Here is an 18,193-nt window from a genome sequence, read left to right as displayed (position 1 = left end):
GGATCATTTAAATATTTGCAGGAAAAAAAAACAACAAACTGTGACTTGCCAACATGTGCCAAGTGTCTGACTAACACAATTTAACACAGACGAGACTACTCACGCCACCCACCCCCAAAATGGGGTTTGTAATGGAAAGTCTGACAGACCCTTAACTATAGTGGCACTACTGGGTGCAGCTATAATATTACCCTCATAATTCTACTATATAATAACAACAAAGGAAAAAAAAGGTGAAGGGTCATTGCGCTTTGTCTTTAGAATTAAGATGGCTGTCTTCATCCTTACAGCATACTCTTAATTCTGGAGACACGTCTTAATAACCTCTAAATAGTTCCAACAAAAGAGCCGTGTCAGAGGAATGAGCAGGCCCCAAGGTGTTTCAACTGGAGTGTTTTCATCTGCCTTTATTGCTCTATCCCTCTCCAGAATTAAGGCAATAACCTGTGATAAATTATTCAGGAACTGCTACAGGGATCAAAGCAAAATCATTCTGTTAAAGTGCTGTTTGCAACATTTGGCACTTAGTGTGAAAACTTTTAATGTGTGCAAGCTGAAAATCAAGGATTTTAAATAATTTAACAGCATGGAGTTTCTACAAACCAGCTAAAGATAGCATGTTGCTATTTAACTGCTTTTTCCTCAGATACTTTTTTTCACGCGTTTCTATCAAACCTGATGATGTCACAACCATAAACAAGGTACGACAGAGATTCCGGCTACCCAGTCGATATATTACTTAACTGGATTGTCAACAGGAGCCTTTGAAATTCTTAGGAGAAAATTAGCCACTGTTTTAATATTGGACATCTTTCCTATTAATATAAGACTGTGAAGAAAGAACCAGCAAAGGAAAAAAAAAAAGGCAAAAAGGAAAGTACGTAATTACTTAAGCCATCTTCAATTATATTTGATCTCACTGGAAAAGAAGCCTAAACATATGTTTTGTATGCAGATTTAATGATTACAAATGTATTTTAAAAAGAAAGAGCTCCCTTGCTGTGATTGTTTTTCAATGGTGTATTTCAGAAATATTAAACAAAAACCCTAGCCAGTTAGAAAGTCCTAGTAAAAACCACAAATTAAATGAATTTGGCAGTCCTGGACCATTTTCATAGTGATATTTTAACAGTGTCATCTCCCTGTGGATTGGAATACTAAGCATTTTATTGAAGAACTGAACTGTTTTTGTTTTCAGTACTTGCAAAATGAAGTACCTGAAAGCACTTTTGCATGTATTATTTATTCATCATGATAGAAAAATAGCTTTAACCTAATAAATTATGTTTAAGAGAATTTAGAGCAAAAGTTTTGTTTATGATAAAGCAACAGATTTAGTTCTTTATCAGTAGCTTAAAGCACCAAGTTTTCTTTATACAAATTAGACAGATGGTGCTTACAGTAGAATTTACTAAAGGTCTGTCACAACAAATGCAGCCAAGCTGCATATTTAATCACTGCAGAACCTTGTCTACCTGCAGCTGCCAACTGCTAATCCAATTTCCCTGATAAATGTGGCAAGAGACACGATCAGCAATAAAGAGCATCTAACTCCATTTTCCTGCAGGGCGTCTTTTGATGAACATTTAGGACGGAAGCACGGAGTGCACTGTGTGGCCCTGGCTTGTGGCAGCTGCATGCATTTTGAAGACACAGTTCTCAGGTTACTCACTTAATTCTGCCACTATCATTATGTTGCTATTGATCTCAGTAGCTCTTGTCTACACAGCATTACTCTAGATGAAGCTGAATCAGGCAGTTATCATGCATCAAACTTGCTCAAAAGCCTGGAGATTTCCCCTTAATTACTTGTGATTTTATTTGCAAATACCGTTAAAGTGTAATCAAGCAGTCACTTTCCAGGGTCGTTAAGAACTTGCTAGTTTAGGAATATATCACTGGCACTCCATTAAAATTTCTCTACTAAGATGGTTTCAAGCAAACCAGACAGGACAACAGCAAAATTATTTTAATAAACGAAACCCTCATGAGGTAAATGCAGTTTCCTACAGAAGGATAATGCTATCCAATGACCACTTTGTTTCAATTTTTAGGATTTTAAACTTTAAAATATAGAAGATGATTCCAAAATAGTTTAACTGTATTTAACAAATGAAACATGATTAAAATCAAATACATAAAAAACAAATGAGGAAACTAGAATTAGGTAAATATTGAAATAATATCTGGTACTACTTATAAAAATAATAGCTCAACTCCAGTAATTATTGTGAATTGTGCATCTTCTTGTAATGTGAGAGATATATTGCATATAAATTATTTATTAAATATTTCTAGCGTATTTGTTTATTTTCTTATGAAAATAAGTAGATTAAAGTGGCGACGTACATTTAACTTTCCATTATCTCATGAAAAAAATTACAGTGGTGAATTAGAAATTACTGTTAGGGTGTCTTCAAAATTACCCTGTGTAGCTAGAGCAAGCACTCCAGTGTGCATTGTTAACTAGTTATGCAGTGACAGTAGAAGGGGCTCTCTTTAATGCAATAGTGTTTTAAGTATTATCATTCCTGATGATGCAGCTTGCATCTAGCAAATCTTTTTCTTCCCTAAAATATACTGTTGTTTTGACACAAACAGCTTGCTACACTTAAGGATTTTACTAATAAAACATAATGTTGTGTTAGATATTATGACTGTTGCCACAGCTGAACTGACTTGTCAAATCAATCCTAATATGGCTCCCACAGGCACATAAAAACCTTATTTAGCTATCAGTTATCCTAATCACTTTGTTCAGTTTAAGGGTGCAATACTTCAAGACCAGTTCCTATTTATACATATATGCCCAGCCATTTAATAAAGTCTTGATTTATATAATAAATTCTTGTTTGAAAAAAAATACTTTAAAGCAGCAGTGTTTTATCAAGTGTGTTACAACATGTCTCCTTATACCCCCAAATAAATATGTTAATACACACAAACAGGATACTAACATGGAAAAGGGAAATGTTACATACAAAACAGATAAACTATCACTGAAGAAAAATGTATCCCTCTGATTATAAACGGGGCTCAAATGGGGTCACTTGATCTGTAAGCACTGAAAAATCCCAAAGCTTTTATCAGATATTTATACAAGGTTTCTTTTAGGATAGTCATTCATGGTTTTTGTATCCCTGTCCTCTACATTCTTAATTACATATATGTATACAGGTATTAATATACATATAAGTATACACATATATGCATTTCAACAGAGACAGACAAAAGAAAGATGACAATCTGTTGCTAAATGCTCACTCAACTATCATTTTTTTACACCAATAACTTATTTCCCTGTAATTGAAATAAACCTACCTTTGCCTCTTCTTGTTCAAAATTACTGTTGAATATCTGAGTCACACTTTCAAATGAAACTGTGAGAGGCAGCATGAAATTCTCAAATTCATCCTCGTCTTCACCTACAGGAAAAACAAAACAAAACAAAACAAAAAACCAGCAAAAGCATCAGATCATATTCACACCATTGTTCATAGGGGTCAGTCTCTTAAGCTTTTATAGAAAAATCTCACTGACATCATCAGAATTTTCAGAAGAAATACAGGAACAACAATTTGAGGTTTGACATTTTTTACTGAGCTATAAACAAAAGACAAACTGTTGATCACAAACAACTTGTATCTAAGACTACCACGTCTCCACATTTCGTACCTTTATCCTTTTCATATTTCTGTTTTCTCTGCTAATCTAACAGCATTTGCTCAATACACTAGGAAAAACACTCACAAAATACAGATGAGACTCAACAGTTAGAAAACGTTGGATTTAAGTTGCAATAGTAAATTAGACCATTCCCTGTGTATACTTCACAGCACAATGTTTAAATCACAATGTTTTATGATGACATGCTATTTTCTCTACTTCCAATCTATTTAGTATAGGATGAACCTGCCATGGAAATAAATCTGGACTATGCTGGGGTTATTTGCATCACATCATTGTCTCATTTGCTTCAGAGGTGTGAATTTGGAGTAAATGAGCAAAATGTTGTGGGAATGGAAAAAAAAAAAAGTGATCGTCTTGGCTAGACAGCAGGAAGACTGGTCTGTTTCTTTGCCTTGTCATGATGCTGAACATCTCATCATAAACAACAACAAAAAGTTTTTATAAATGACAACTTGCATGGGAAGTGGTACTTGTGCTACTTATCTTCAGGTGCTTAACGAAGGTGGCTTGCCTCTTGCATGCTAATTCCTCTCTAGAGCAATGAAGAGTAGGAACTAACTTACGTTTTTTAAAGAGTTCTTTGCTATAGGGCTTCTCTCCCTTCTCTTTTCATTGGCTAATCAAGCCTGGGGAAATCAAGATAGAGAGGAAACAGTTGTGTACTTTGCCCTGGGCATCTATAAATGGTCAGTGTCAAACACAACACCTGGTTCAGACTACTCCAACACTAGGACCTTGAACCAACACTAGGACCTTTTTCATTCTCTGCTTCCCAACAATACTATTAATTCTGGACTCTTATTTTCTGGGCAACTGATAGATAAAACAGACATATGCTAAGTTGCAACTGAAATTAGCTGAGTCTTTTACGCATAAAATTAGTTGCACAAATCATAGAATGGCTTGGGTTCGAAGGGATCTTAAAAGATCATATAAATCCATTCCCCCTGCCACAGGCAGGGATGCCACCCACTAAACCTACAAACCACCGCCAAACCTGGCATAAGCTTTACAAATTTATTTCTTTTCTTCATATGCTCATTTGCAAAATGGGTTTAATTCCAGCTTCCTATTTCTCAGGGATACTGCAAAAATCAAAGCACTCACCCAGAAGAGGCCAGGAAGAAAACTTCTGTCTTCAAAACAGAACATACTGACCAACATACAAATCCAGGTGACAACCCAGAAAAAACCTACTCAGTAGTTACTCACTAAGCTAGGATGACACATCTGAACTGAAAGAGGCAAATATCTGCTGAGAGAAGTAACTGTGATCCTACAATTAAAGCTGTCTCATAACAACATATATATTTCCAATGCAGAGGAAATGGAAGTTTCATAGTCAAACCCAATTATGGCATTTTCTCAATTCTGAATACTCAGCTTTGTGACCTAAACTGCTTCCTTTTCACATAGGACTTCCATGTCCAGCTTTCCAGATTTTTTTAAAAAGCAAAAGAAACACTTCCGATAACTTAAGTGTGCTGCATTGGTCCACAACAGTATCAGAACCTTCAAATAGCAAACTATGTTCAAGCAACCATGCACCCTGCACATGCAGAAGTAGGGAGGCTCAGACACTTTGTGGCAGCTTTCAAAGCCCCTGCTGGCAGCAATAGGACTTGGTGGACTTTGGGAAACTGGACTCTAATCCCATCCATCTTTGCCTGTCTCCTCTGCCATCTCCATTCCTTTCAACCCAAGTCAGTCTTTTTATTTGCCATTTCTGGAACCTTTGTGAACTCCCCCTTGTTCATGGTAATCTCAGACCATTCATTAAGCTTTTTCTATCTACCTCCTTCCTTAGCCAGCTCTAGTTCCTCAGTCAATTCCAATACAGTATTAGTTTGTGCTCCTAATTTTTGCTCAACCAGAGCTTCCTCTTACGCTTCTAGAAGTTAAACATTTACTGATCATATTATTTTCTATTTCTCTATGTATTGTATATCCTGTTGCTTTGCCTCTTAATTACATATCCAATTATTACCTAAACATTTCTTCCACATTCTCGCATGAGCCACATTCACATCCCGTGAGCAGCACAATATTAATGAGGAAAGGAAGAAACTATGCTAAACAAACCTTCCATGGTAAATTGTTCATTTGCTATAATTCAAACAACACATACATATCCTTGCTATGTCCTTTGGGAAGGAAAAAAATTGCATCACTTGTTCATTATAGTAGGTCTGTGTGTGGCTTAAGGCAATAGTGTTTTAAACCTGCTTTACTTGGAGAGGTTTGGCACTGAGCATGACTGCATATACCTGTAAGTACAGGACACTGACAAATCACGCAGAATAGCTCCTGAAGGAATTTTCTACAGTTTAGATCTACTGCTTTTTGTAGTGCAGAAGAAAAAGAAAGAAGTGATAAAAATTTATTAATCCTTATAAAAACTTTTATTTAAACACAACTTTTACTGGTGTTCTTCTATTAGTTTTGGTAACTATGTAATTCACACACAAGAATATTCAGTTTACTTTAGAAATCTTGGACCAAGAACCAGTTGGACAAAATGGTGCAATTCTAAATGCCCCCCAAAATTATCAAAAACACAACCGAGGCACACAAATATCAAAGTCTAATTATATCAATACAATGCTGAAATTATCCAGCAGAAACCCAAGTGCATTTTGAAGCAAATACTAAATAATACTGAATAATATACTAATAATATACTACTGATTTTTCCTACTATAGTTTGATTTTGTTATTTACTCCAAGAGAACGTTGTTTAAAATGTAAATATTCTGAATTTACTGTATTTCATTCATCCCCCAAAATAATTCTATATTAAACTATTACTCAGAACAGCCCCATTAATGATAATTCATCTTAATATTATTCCCACGTAAATAATTTAGATACATCTCAAGAAGATTACATACAAAGTTCTTCTTGTAATTTGAAAAAGCCGGAGAATGCAATTGGTACAACGCTTTTTGGTCTAAAAATGCTGCTATGCACAGTTTGAAAAATCTTTTGATTCACAAGAGTACTGTCACTTAATGCTTGCACTAACACACAGAAAGCACAATACGTACACTTTTAGTAAAGTATACTTTACTTTTTAAATTTGGATCCTAACATGACGCTCACAATCGTTTGTTTCTATAGATGTGTTTGTTTATTTTTTATACCAATTCAAATCCAAACTTATTCCAGTAGGAACAAAAAGGACAATAGCCAAAAGAGCAATGCACATTTTCTTCAGATACTCCTGATTATTTCAGATCTCATAGAGTTGTCAATCCAGAAGAGTCACAATGATCTATTAGCTTGAAGCCAGTCATAAGTCACAAGCTTGCATTTTGTTTGTCTGGCGTATCTTTACACAACCTGTACTCTGATATGTAATTTTTAATACTTGCGATCCTGTTTTTACCAAATCTTTATTTTTTCTTCCCCACAGAAGAAGCTACTGAAACTGCATGTGTAACCTACTTTGCATTAGAAAAATATACATATTGCTTATGTAAATATGACACTTAGCCAGTATTGAAAGCCTTTTAACTGCAAGTGATCACAGGTCCAGCTCACAATTGCCATTCTTAAAAAAAAAACAAAACCCAAAACTGATAAACATAGTTTGGTCTCATCTCCAACTCAACTGTTTTCAGAAGCATTCAGCGGCAGACACTACAGGAACCCATTATCATCAATGGGAATCTCAGCTACTGTTGGCTTACAACGTTGTGTCCATCTTCTGCCCATATGCTGTCTAGTCAAGTCCTTGCATGAGGATTAGAAATCAGCATACAAAAGACTTGCCACCTTATTTTTGGAAGCCCTTATCAGTGGCCCACTCTAAGAACAGGTGTCCACACTCATGAAAGCATTCTGTAAGGCAGATCCTTAGCTGACACAGGTCCACGACCCTGAATTGGGCCTCTTGTCAGAACTGAGGCAATTTGTGATATGCTGCAGTCTTCATCATCAGCTTCTCTAACACGATTTGTTTCAGTGTTCATTTCAGCAAGCCCAGCCTTCCCCCATCTAGACAAGAAAGAGGTAGGCAATGCAGATGGAGCTCTGCCTTTTACTCTGCTGGCCAAAGGTTGTGTCTGGATTCCAAGCAACTGAATCCTTTATTACATTGAGCTATTACATTGAGTTTTACATGCATCGAACTGCTCTGATCTCCCAAAAACGTCTCAGGATATAATACCAAGTGCATGCTCAAGTACTACTGGTTGAACTGCAGAATTTTGGCTACTGTTCTTACAAAACTGAAGGTTTTTGTATATTAGGAACTTGCACAAATAAATGAATTAAAAAATAAATAAAACAAAACCAACAATACTTCTACTAGAGGCTGGAAAGTTCTGGCATAACCAGGACATTACCAAGAATCTCAAAGCACTTATTTAATCATGTATTTTGTAAATACCTCATATCTGATAAAAGAAATGCTTCTATATGAAAAACAAATAAACACAAATATCAACTTATCTTGCTTATTTCTCTAATAGAAGGCAACAAACAGGCTATCAATGCTTACTGTCATAAATCTCTAAAGTTAATAGGCAGTGATTTAAATACCACTATAAATAAATATTTATTGTACAATTAAACTGCTTTTTAATTAGTTAAATAAACTTAAAAATCCATAGCATTACTAACTCTTAACAAGACAGCAAGGCATCTCAGGGATGTCTGAGGAGGACCTTACCTAAATCTACCATGAGAAGACGAGTGAGAGCGGTGTAGAACATTGTCCGGCACCTAAGGTCACTGAGGCTGTAATTATCACTGATGCCCAAGAAAGGGAAGTGCTTACTCTGTTGAAACACAAGTGTGTGAAAAGTTTAGCATTCTACAAAATTTACTACAAACTTAACATTTTTTAACATTGTAAGAAAACTTACTGTGTGGTTCTGAAGCATGAACTTCACAGCCTCTATTTTCACAAGTTTTTTAAGGAGACTATAAGTAGCAGGCGTTAAGGAAATATCAGCCTTGCAATATTGTGACTACATTATCAGGTTGTACAAACTTTCAGGAATTTTTAGTGAGAAAAAAAAAAAACTAACTGAAACAACAACAAATGCAAATTAAAAAAAAATATCTTGAATTTCATCTAGAAATATGTCATGAAGATATTCTTTAGTACATTAAAGACCTAATCTATTATTAATTAAAGCAATTACTTTTCATGGCATATATTCTAGTCACAAAAGAGACAAATGAACTAAATGACTTTTATAATTAAACAGAGAGTTTCCGATAATAAATGGTAGTGTGTTTTCCCCAGACAGCCCCATGTTATCAGCATGGTAGAAAAGAAGCGTTTCTGCAACTGCCTGTGTTGAAGACGGGCCTTGGCAATGGGATGGGCAGCAGCCCTGAGCAGCACCGAAGTCATGGCCTCAAAATCATGGATGGGATCTTACAGGCCTGTCATTATTTCAGTTACAACAAATAAAAGTGTATCTCATACATATGCAACTATGGTTAACCACTAAACCAAAGAATTTTCAGATGTTTAAGAAGCAAATGGAAATTTCTTAGGAGCATACAAAGATTCAGAAGCAAAACCACAAGGTGGTACAGCAGGGAATTTTAGACGTATCTACGGATACTTCCACGGTAATGCCAATTTTTCAACCTTGTACACTTAAAGCCAACCTAACTGACCACTGCTGGGCATTAACTGACTTCCTCCCTTCCACAGACTGGCCAAATGGAAGGCAGTGACGGGGCAGATGACAAGTGAGCACCGCGGTCCGGGGCTAGGCCCCAGTGCCACACTAGCAGAGCTCCGAACTTCACAGCAGCTGCCTGGCCCCGTCCTGTCCCGGTAACCCTCAGTCTGACAGCACCTGCTCGTACACAACGGCTCCCAGGGAGATGTACACTAAGTAACATAAAAGTAACTTATTCTGTATTAAATCAAAAGCTAAACTTGTAAAAATTAAGTTAGAGAAGGCCTTAACGGTCAAAAGCTCAAGACTTGTTTCGCAAGTTGAATCCTTTCCTAGGTGCAAATTACAAGCATCTTTAACTGCATGAAGACATGCTAATTCCCCAGCTCAAATGAACTTGGGCTTGGGGGAAGGAGATAATATCAGCCACTCCAGTAAGCGCCATGACAACTCCTCTGTGAGCTCTTGTTCAGCAGGTGACTGCTGCCACTAGGCATGTCTGCAAGTGAGGAGTGGACATGGGCCAAGCAATGGCCTGGTTTTTCTTACTCCTGCTTCTCCTTCATTTGAAGTAAAATTGCTCTATGACTTTCAGCAAGTCAGTTAAATTCCAGTGTCTCAGTTCTGCATTGACATATCCAAGTATACTAATATACTTTTTTAGAAATGCCATAGAAATGTTCAAAAAACAACAACATCCACAGACAATGAAGGCATGAAATGAAAGAAGAGACTTATGGGCTTGTACGTTCTATGACAAGTATTATAAAAATAGGACTTATTTGTTTGCTGAACACAGTTTATCACTGGCATTGATGAAGTTCTTTAGGAAATAATCAGTATGTGATTGCATAACGTTACAGAAGTGCATATGCTCCTGTACAGATGTAGAAGATTTTACAAATACCTGTAACTCTTATTATCACTGGTTGTTATTTTTTCTCCCTCTCCAAGTACTTCACTCTGTCATCCTTGCAAATAATTGGTGCAAGTGTTGTGTTGGATTACTTTTATAGGAACAAACAATTTCCTTTTTCATTTCAAATGGATTTTTTTTTTTTAATAGGTAAAAACATACCAATAGGTTTTATAGCTGCTACTAGAAAAATCTCCTAATCTAGTTTTAGGATGATTCTTTTGTCAACTTACAGCATTTTACATATCATTGCCTGTTTTTATACCGCAAAGCTACATTCTTTTTTCTCCATTAAGAGAGAGTCTTTCATAACACTGGAAGACTAACAAAGACACAGATAAAGAATTTTTGAGAGACCATAAATATTTTAACTCAAGTTATTATACAAAGTAACAATGAAACTGTAGTTATTTTGATACAAAAATATACAGTGAAAAAGTTAATTATTAGAAAGAACTAAACATGCATGAGGGAGCACTATGGCTTCAAAGACATAAAGGAATGAGTAACATATTCCATTATGTAAATGAATTCAAAGATATTTCAGGACTGATCAGCTAGGAGGGACATAATGATTTATAATTCAAATAACTGAGCTTTGAAATCAAATTGGGCTAATATATTTCGAAATATGCAAACCTGGAATAATTGTGAAAGTAATGTAAACCATGACACCAGCTCCAATCATTTGTTGCCTTTGTTGTTAATAATGCCCTATGTTTTTTTCATTTTTTTCCTCCTCTTCTATACAGTACAGCTACTGGGATTATTATTTGCTTTTAATTCTAGATTATCCTTTAGAAAAAAAAAAGGGTATTAAACACACACACACAAAAATACCAATTTTGAAGACTGTCTAGAAGCTGATTGACTTACAGGACAAGTACTGAAATTAAATAAATTATTATTTTAACCTTTCAGGCTAGCCACAATTTAATCTATATCAAATACTGAAAATTGATCCACTGGATCCAGCATCTTAACAATACTCTGTTTCTTTCAAAGCAATATATACCTAATACCTTAAAAAAAAAACTAATATAATGTGAAAAGGCCAAAGTTTGCAATGCCAGGAAGTAGTTATAAACTACTTCATATGTTTGAAATAAAAAGTACTTCAGTATTATTATTAAAAAAAAAACTATTGGTAGAGTTTTTTATAGGAAAAAAATACATATCTTTAAAAGCCAAAATGACCAGTGAAATTGGGTTGTACATCATTTTCTGGGAAAAAGGAAAAACAGCCTCGACAGGTGTAATTTATCATTTTTCTGATTTAATACCAAAGAAATATATTAAAATAATAAAAAGAATCCTGAAATCCTCAAAATTTGTAGTGATAAATAGCCCTCCCTGTCTTTATTGCATTATGCCTACTAACAGAAATATTGCATGGTGGATTTTGCCAGACAAGGACGATTATTTTCCAATAAAAAGTTGCATATTAAATTCCAGCACAAAAGTGGGTGTCTAATACTTTTGAAATCTTTTATGGTTTGCCATGGAACACAATTTTAAACTTAACTAATACAACATCACAGTGAAGTGAACCAGCATTAAAGCTGCCTTTGTACAACCCCACCCATCTAAGCAGAAAAGCTGCTGTTCTCAGAATTTGAAGTATTTCCACTGAAAAATAATTGAATACATTTTTGGTATTTATGTTTTCAGTTAATCTCATTTTTTACTAGTCTTTAAACATTTCCAATGAGGTTTAAAACGTATATTTATGAAGGCAGTGCTGCTTTACATCCTGACTATGCATAGGGGTCTGAAACTGCTCTTGCAACAGTTAGCAAGTTTCTGCAAAGAAAAATACAATTTCATCACAATTTTATTCTTCAGGAGAGCTTGGGTTATTAAACATCTATTTTTTCATCCTTTCTAGGTCCTGATATTATTATGTCTATTTCATGTGCAGAAACTCATTTACTGCAAATATAATTTGAGTAATTTGAAAACTAAAACTATCAAGACATTTCAGCCTTGGAAAAAGTATTATTTACGTCAGTACTTTATACTGACCCCCATTCTTGAGAGCTAGAATGTGAATAAATGCCTTAGAAAGCGTCCATAATACAATACGAAATGCTAGATGCTTGTTGGCTTTAACAATAACATCAGGCTGATTATTTCAGCATGTACACATGTATGAATAAATAAGCAAGCATTGTAAGTTAGGGGCACCATGTTAAATTTCTTGGTTACTTTTATGTTTTGAACCCTACTGAAGCTGTAAGTATATCCCATAATAGAAGAGAGAACTCATTAGTCTCTTCATAAATCTTATTAATGAAGTAAATTCCCTTCTGTTTTTGCAAAAATTTTTAGTAAAGTTTCATTTTCAAGTCCTTTCCAGTCCTATTTCTGTGATGCCATGAGAACATAAACATGCATATTTAAGAATATCTCGAGTTATCTGTTTAATGGTATGTCAACGTACACATTGTTTGATTTTCACCGAACAAAATTCACTTACAGAATGTAGAAAGCTACAATCATCTTTCAACCCAAGGAAATATATTAAAATTCTTCTTATACGATTAGAATTCTATGGAGAAATAAAATGATTCCAGTCGTCATATTCCACCTGCCTACCCCTCTGCTTGTCTAACAATTAATCTTCTCTAGAAAACTACTGAAAAGTTGTTTTTATTTTAAAACAGCAAAGGATTTCACTATTGAGTGTTTTCATGAGCTCTGGTGGTTTATTATCTGTTGTATACCTATACATATTTTGTCACAGCAAAAATAACTACCACTTTTAAAAAAAATCTTCTTGCTCAATTCACTGAAAATTCAAAGAATGAAGAATGATCATTTTTAGAATCACAGAATGGCTTGGGTTGGAAAGGAGCTTAAAGATCATCTAGTTACAACCCCCCTGTCATTCTAGGGATGCCACCCACCATACTTGGTTGCTCAAAGCCCCATTCAACCCGCCCTTGAACACCTCCAAGAATGGGGCAGCCACAGCTTCTCTGGGCAACCTGTGCCAGTGCATCTCTACCGTTTACAGTGAAGAATTTCTTCGTAATGTGTAGTCTAAATCTATCATCTTTTAGAATCATAGAATGGTTTTAGTTTAAGACCAATTCCCCTTGTCCTATCATGATCGACCTGAGTAAAGAGTCCCTCTCTATCCTTTTTATAAGACTTCTTTAAGTACTGAAAAGCCACAATGGGGTCTCCCGGAGACTTCTCTAGGCTGAACATCTCCAGCTCTCTCAGCCTTTCTTCACAGGAGAGGTGCTTGAGCCCTCTGAGCATCTCTGTGGCCCTCCTCTGGACTTGCACGAACAGGTTCATGTCCTTCTTGTGCTGACAGCCCCAGACCTGGATGCAGGTGGGGCCTCAAGAGGGTAGAGCAGAGGGGGGACAATCCCCTCCCTCCCCTGCTGCCCACCTCTCCGTGATGCAGCCCAGGATGCAGCTGGCCTGCTGGGCTGCAGACGCACACTGCTGGCTTGTGTCAAGCTTTTTGTCCACCAGAACCCCCAAATCTCTCTCCGCAGGGCTGCTCTCAGTGTGCTCTTCTCCCAGTCTGTACTCCTGTCTAGAAAAGATCCCCCAGTTCTACCCCCCCCCCCCACCATGGGCAGTGACACCTCCCACTAGATCAGGTTGCCCAGGGCCCCATCCAACCTGGCCTTGAGCACCTCCAGGGATGGGGCATCCACAGCTTCTCTGGGCAGCCTGTGCCGGGGCCTCACCACCCTCAGTGTAAATAATTTCCTCCTTCTATCTAATCTAAACCTACCCTCCTTTTGCTTAAAGCCATTATCCCTTGTCCTATCACTACACACCCTTACAACGGGTCCATCCCCATCTTTTCTGTAGGCCCCCTTTAGGTACTGGAAGGCCACATATTGTATTCTTCTCCAACTAAGGAGACACAAGTGAATATTAGAGCAAGTTACAAAAAATTTGCAACAAATAGCAAGTCAGCATCAATGACTTGGGAAAAAAATTCACATACTAGAACCCAGACAAACATCCTTATACAAAATTGTGGCTTTCTTCAGTGCTAATGATGACTCTGACAGAGTGAGGAACTTCCAGTCAGGCAAAAATAAAACATATGAAGAGGCTTGCGTTTAAAATCTGACTCGTGCTTCTTTTCTTAGTTAACTCATCCTTAAAGTAGAACAAATCCTGTTCCCAGCTGCTTACAGAATCAACCCTGTTCTCAATACTGTTGAACTCATCACCAGTATTGACTTCAAGATGATTCTGAATGGGATAGATAACTGTAAGCAACTAGTTATATTTTTCATTTGCTGCTAAGAAGTACGTGAAAATAACCCTGCTTTTGAAAAACCAGTAACCATGCAGAGGAAAAGATAAAGCAAAACAAATAAACGATAACATCCTAATTGGTTTTAAAATGTGGCACATAAAACAACAACAAAAATCTCATTAAATTTTACCTTATTATTTGCAAATTGTGTCATATACAACAAAAAGGATATCCAACTGAAAGGTCATTTAGAAACTGAAGAGTTCTTAAAATCACAGACTCACATCTTCCCCGGTATTTAAGATTTGTAACACTAGAATAAAAAAAAAAAAAAAGTGATTTTTTTAAACACAATTTTCTCTTTCTGAGAATTGCCATACAAAAGCTCAAACTAGTAGAGCACTATACTATGAATATATTCCTGTGATAAGTCTTAGGATTTTCCATTTATAAGATAGAAAATGTTATAAAAGTATGCCCAATGTTTTTATCCTGAACAAGTGATTCAAACATCTTATAATCCTGTAACAAATATCCTAATTAAAAAAAAAAAAAAAGTAAAAAACAATATTCCTTTATTATATGTAATAATTAAAAGAAGTTTACCCTGACTTATATTTATCTAATTTTTCTACATAAAATCTGGCCACTTAACTTCGGCAGTATCTATCAGCCTAGTTCTCCATGAGATAAAACCAAATTGCTATAATTCCCCTTCAGCATAGGAAAAATAGGGTACAGAAAAACTAGAGGGACAGATCCAATGAGCTGGATCTGCTGCACCCAACTCCCGGTGAAATTCTGTGTTACGGTTCTTATACCAATCCCTATTTACCTCTTCCCTCTTTCCAATACCAAGCACTTAACTAACAGTGAAGATACTCAGGGGATACTTCATTTCCCTAATTGCAACCCCTCTCAGACATTGGCATTTTGGAAGAGTATTCTCTTATTAATGAGCCAACACAAATTACGATATAGGGTAACACTAGACATATTACCAGTCCCTGGGGACCACCAACCATGTACAACGTCTTCCCATTTTTGGTGACAATGACTTGCTCTACTACCTTCCAACAGGTTAACTGTGAGACTTGACATCTACAGCTAAGAGCTTCTACAGCTTCTTCTATACTGTGTGCAGGGCAGCACAAAGACACCTAAGTGACCTGGGATGGCATCTGCTGTTTGTTCAGCTACTAGGCTTAGTTAGGAGGTGAAAGGGTGTCAGGAGCCTTCAAATGAAAGAGGTAAATTGAAGCCTGTGAACTGGAGGAATGGCATTTTTCTCAAGTGAGAAGCAGTTACAACAGTAAGTTAAGTCACTGATCCTGTAGTCGGGCATCTGCTAGCTTTCTTAAGGGAATGTCACGCAGGTCAGCGTCAAGAATCTTACCGAAGCCCAAATGTTTGATATTTCATGTTTTGGTTGTACATTCCTGCCACAAAGTCCAAAAAAAAAATTAACACAAAAAAGTAGCCGAAATGCACTGATCACAATTATAGACCAACTACCAGTAAAACTTTTTTTAAAAGTAAAACTTTTTCTAGTACTCCTCTAAGAATCCCATTCAGGCTGCCTGGCCTAGAACAGGTTGCTTGCTCCTCGCTGCCTTTCTTGAAGGCAAGTACTGAGCCCTGCTCTTCTGGGAGCATTCACTCCCACCTTATCAGAAAGCCATAGGGAAGCTGAATATCCCCTTCCTTCAGATGGAGAGAGAATGCTGTGTAAGAGAGAATGCGAGCACAGTTTCTGATACTGGATTCATCTGGAGAAATAGAAAACCTATTCCTGATCAAGGCAACAAATTCCTAGGGTCTATCTCAAACTCCCAGGTGATGAAGAATACATGTAAGTAAATTTACATTTGTATGCCTCTGTTTCCTTGTCCACAGAATAAGCGTAAAAATTCTGACGTTAAGCTGTCAGACCTATTGATGAAAGTTGATGATCTAAGAGGCATAATCAGCACCAGCTATTTACACAGTGAAGCAGTAGGATTTAAATTTTGGGAACGGAGGACCTCAAGATGAGATGTTCAGTGCCTTAAAATCAGCGCTGATTATTGCCATCTTTTACATATACACAGGCTAAGGAATGCACTATACCGCATACACTAGACTTCTTTTTCAGGAAGTTATAAACTCAAGAATGCAGGTTAGGGCATCTGACTGTTTAGTATTATTTGCTCAGGAAAAGGCAAATAACAATGCAATTACTAAAGCAGTATTCTTCAATACATATTTGCAAACAAACATTGATTTACTTAACAAAATCTCTATGAAGAGCTACAGAGGTTCAAATTGCCTTAAAGAAATAGCCCATTCTAGCAAGTCCATAATTCATAGTTTATCCCTACTATGGGGAGTTCTGGAGATGTTTATAGTTGCACTAAATCCTTAACAAGTATATACCATACAATGCAATAAAAATGAATTTGGACTATCCAGATGTGACATCAATATCAAAATCATAAAAAGGCTACTTTGCAAAAGAGCAAACCCCTTGTCCTTCAGTAGCTAAATGTAAGACGTTTAAAGAAAAACAAGAAGTCACAGCAACAGCTTGAAGATAAAATTAAAACTATATGAGGAAGGCTCTTCAACATTTCATGACTTTTTTTTTTTTTTTAATTGTCTATCTTCTCATGTCTGTGTTTGGATGTTGAAAGATAGAATAATAATATAAAAGCTAGAGAAGTACTCAAGAAGAGAGGCTGAAAAAATTCCATTATAATCTTAGCAGTTCCCATTTCTGTTTTTGCCTTATCAATAGCAGACTATATGAAAGGCACATAAAATGTAGTACTTTCAGAAACATCTGTGAAAGAGTTTAAGTATCTGAGAAAATTTGTAAAGATCCATAGAGGAATCTCAGAATACAAAAAGTGATTTTCCACCATTAAAGGAAGAGAAACCAAGGAATGAAAGAGAAGAAAAAATTTACAGCTCTCACAGAAATCTTGGCAAGACAGCTCTTAAATCCAAGTGCTGGTGTCCTTGTCTCCTCTCTCAAGTGGCTTATTGACTTAAAATATGAACTAAATCAAACTGAGTCAGAGCAACCAATCATGAAGTTTCAAATGAGTCACAGAAAGTCAGAATTTCATCAAAAGCTACACCAATCCAAATTAACAGAAATGTCTATGGTTATAAGCAGCACCGAACACATTTTAAAGGCAAATACAAGAAAAGTGGTAATAAAAAGTGGCAAAATATTTGCAATTTTGATAACTACACAGCATTAAAATACTGAACTAGGTGCAAAAAAATGAATAAAGCTATGAGAATTTAAAAAATATTAAATGAAACACCATTAAGAATCCAGTATACTTTCAAATACTTGCTTTTAGTTTACCTTTTTGTAAAAGGTAAACTAGAATAAAAGCCTAGCTTCTAAAAGCTACAGCAAAGAAGGTGAAACTTCCCATTTTCTCCCCTTAGAACCCTCCAGTTTGCTCTGAGACCTCCCCTGTCACCATCACTGCTTACTAGTGCAGTTCTATCAGCGCACCAATCACCCCTGCCCTTGTGACTTAAAAGTACAACTTTAGAGGTTTTCTGTTTTAAAATCTAAAATAGAGAAGAATGGGAAGGCAAATAGTGATTGTATATGCCAATTTACAATTCTCTGGGAAAAGTTTCATCCATCCACATAAGAATCAAAATTCTTTGCACATTCCAAGTCATTATGATAGT

The 18,193-nt window shown here is 36.2% G+C and overlaps 1 protein-coding gene across 1 annotated transcript in view; it reads right to left on the bottom strand.

Moving 5' to 3' along the window:
- RANBP17 (RAN binding protein 17) overlaps positions 1–18,193 on the bottom strand; it is a gene marked incomplete at its 5' end in the record, with an annotated part of 162,403 nt that overhangs the window by 54,720 nt on the left and 89,490 nt on the right. The window contains 4 exons of the mRNA XM_084295198.1: positions 3,322–3,425; positions 8,366–8,474; positions 8,562–8,619; positions 14,721–14,807. Coding sequence (XP_084151324.1) covers positions 3,322–3,425; positions 8,366–8,474; positions 8,562–8,619; positions 14,721–14,807 — 358 coding nt within the window. The remainder of the gene's footprint in view (positions 1–3,321; positions 3,426–8,365; positions 8,475–8,561; positions 8,620–14,720; positions 14,808–18,193) is intronic.

The sequence above is a fragment of the Netta rufina genome (assembly GCF_964035555.1).
Source record: "Netta rufina genome assembly, chromosome: 14".
In the NCBI taxonomy this organism is placed as follows: domain Eukaryota; kingdom Metazoa; phylum Chordata; class Aves; order Anseriformes; family Anatidae; genus Netta; species Netta rufina.
This window is presented reverse-complemented; position numbering and strand designations above follow the sequence as displayed.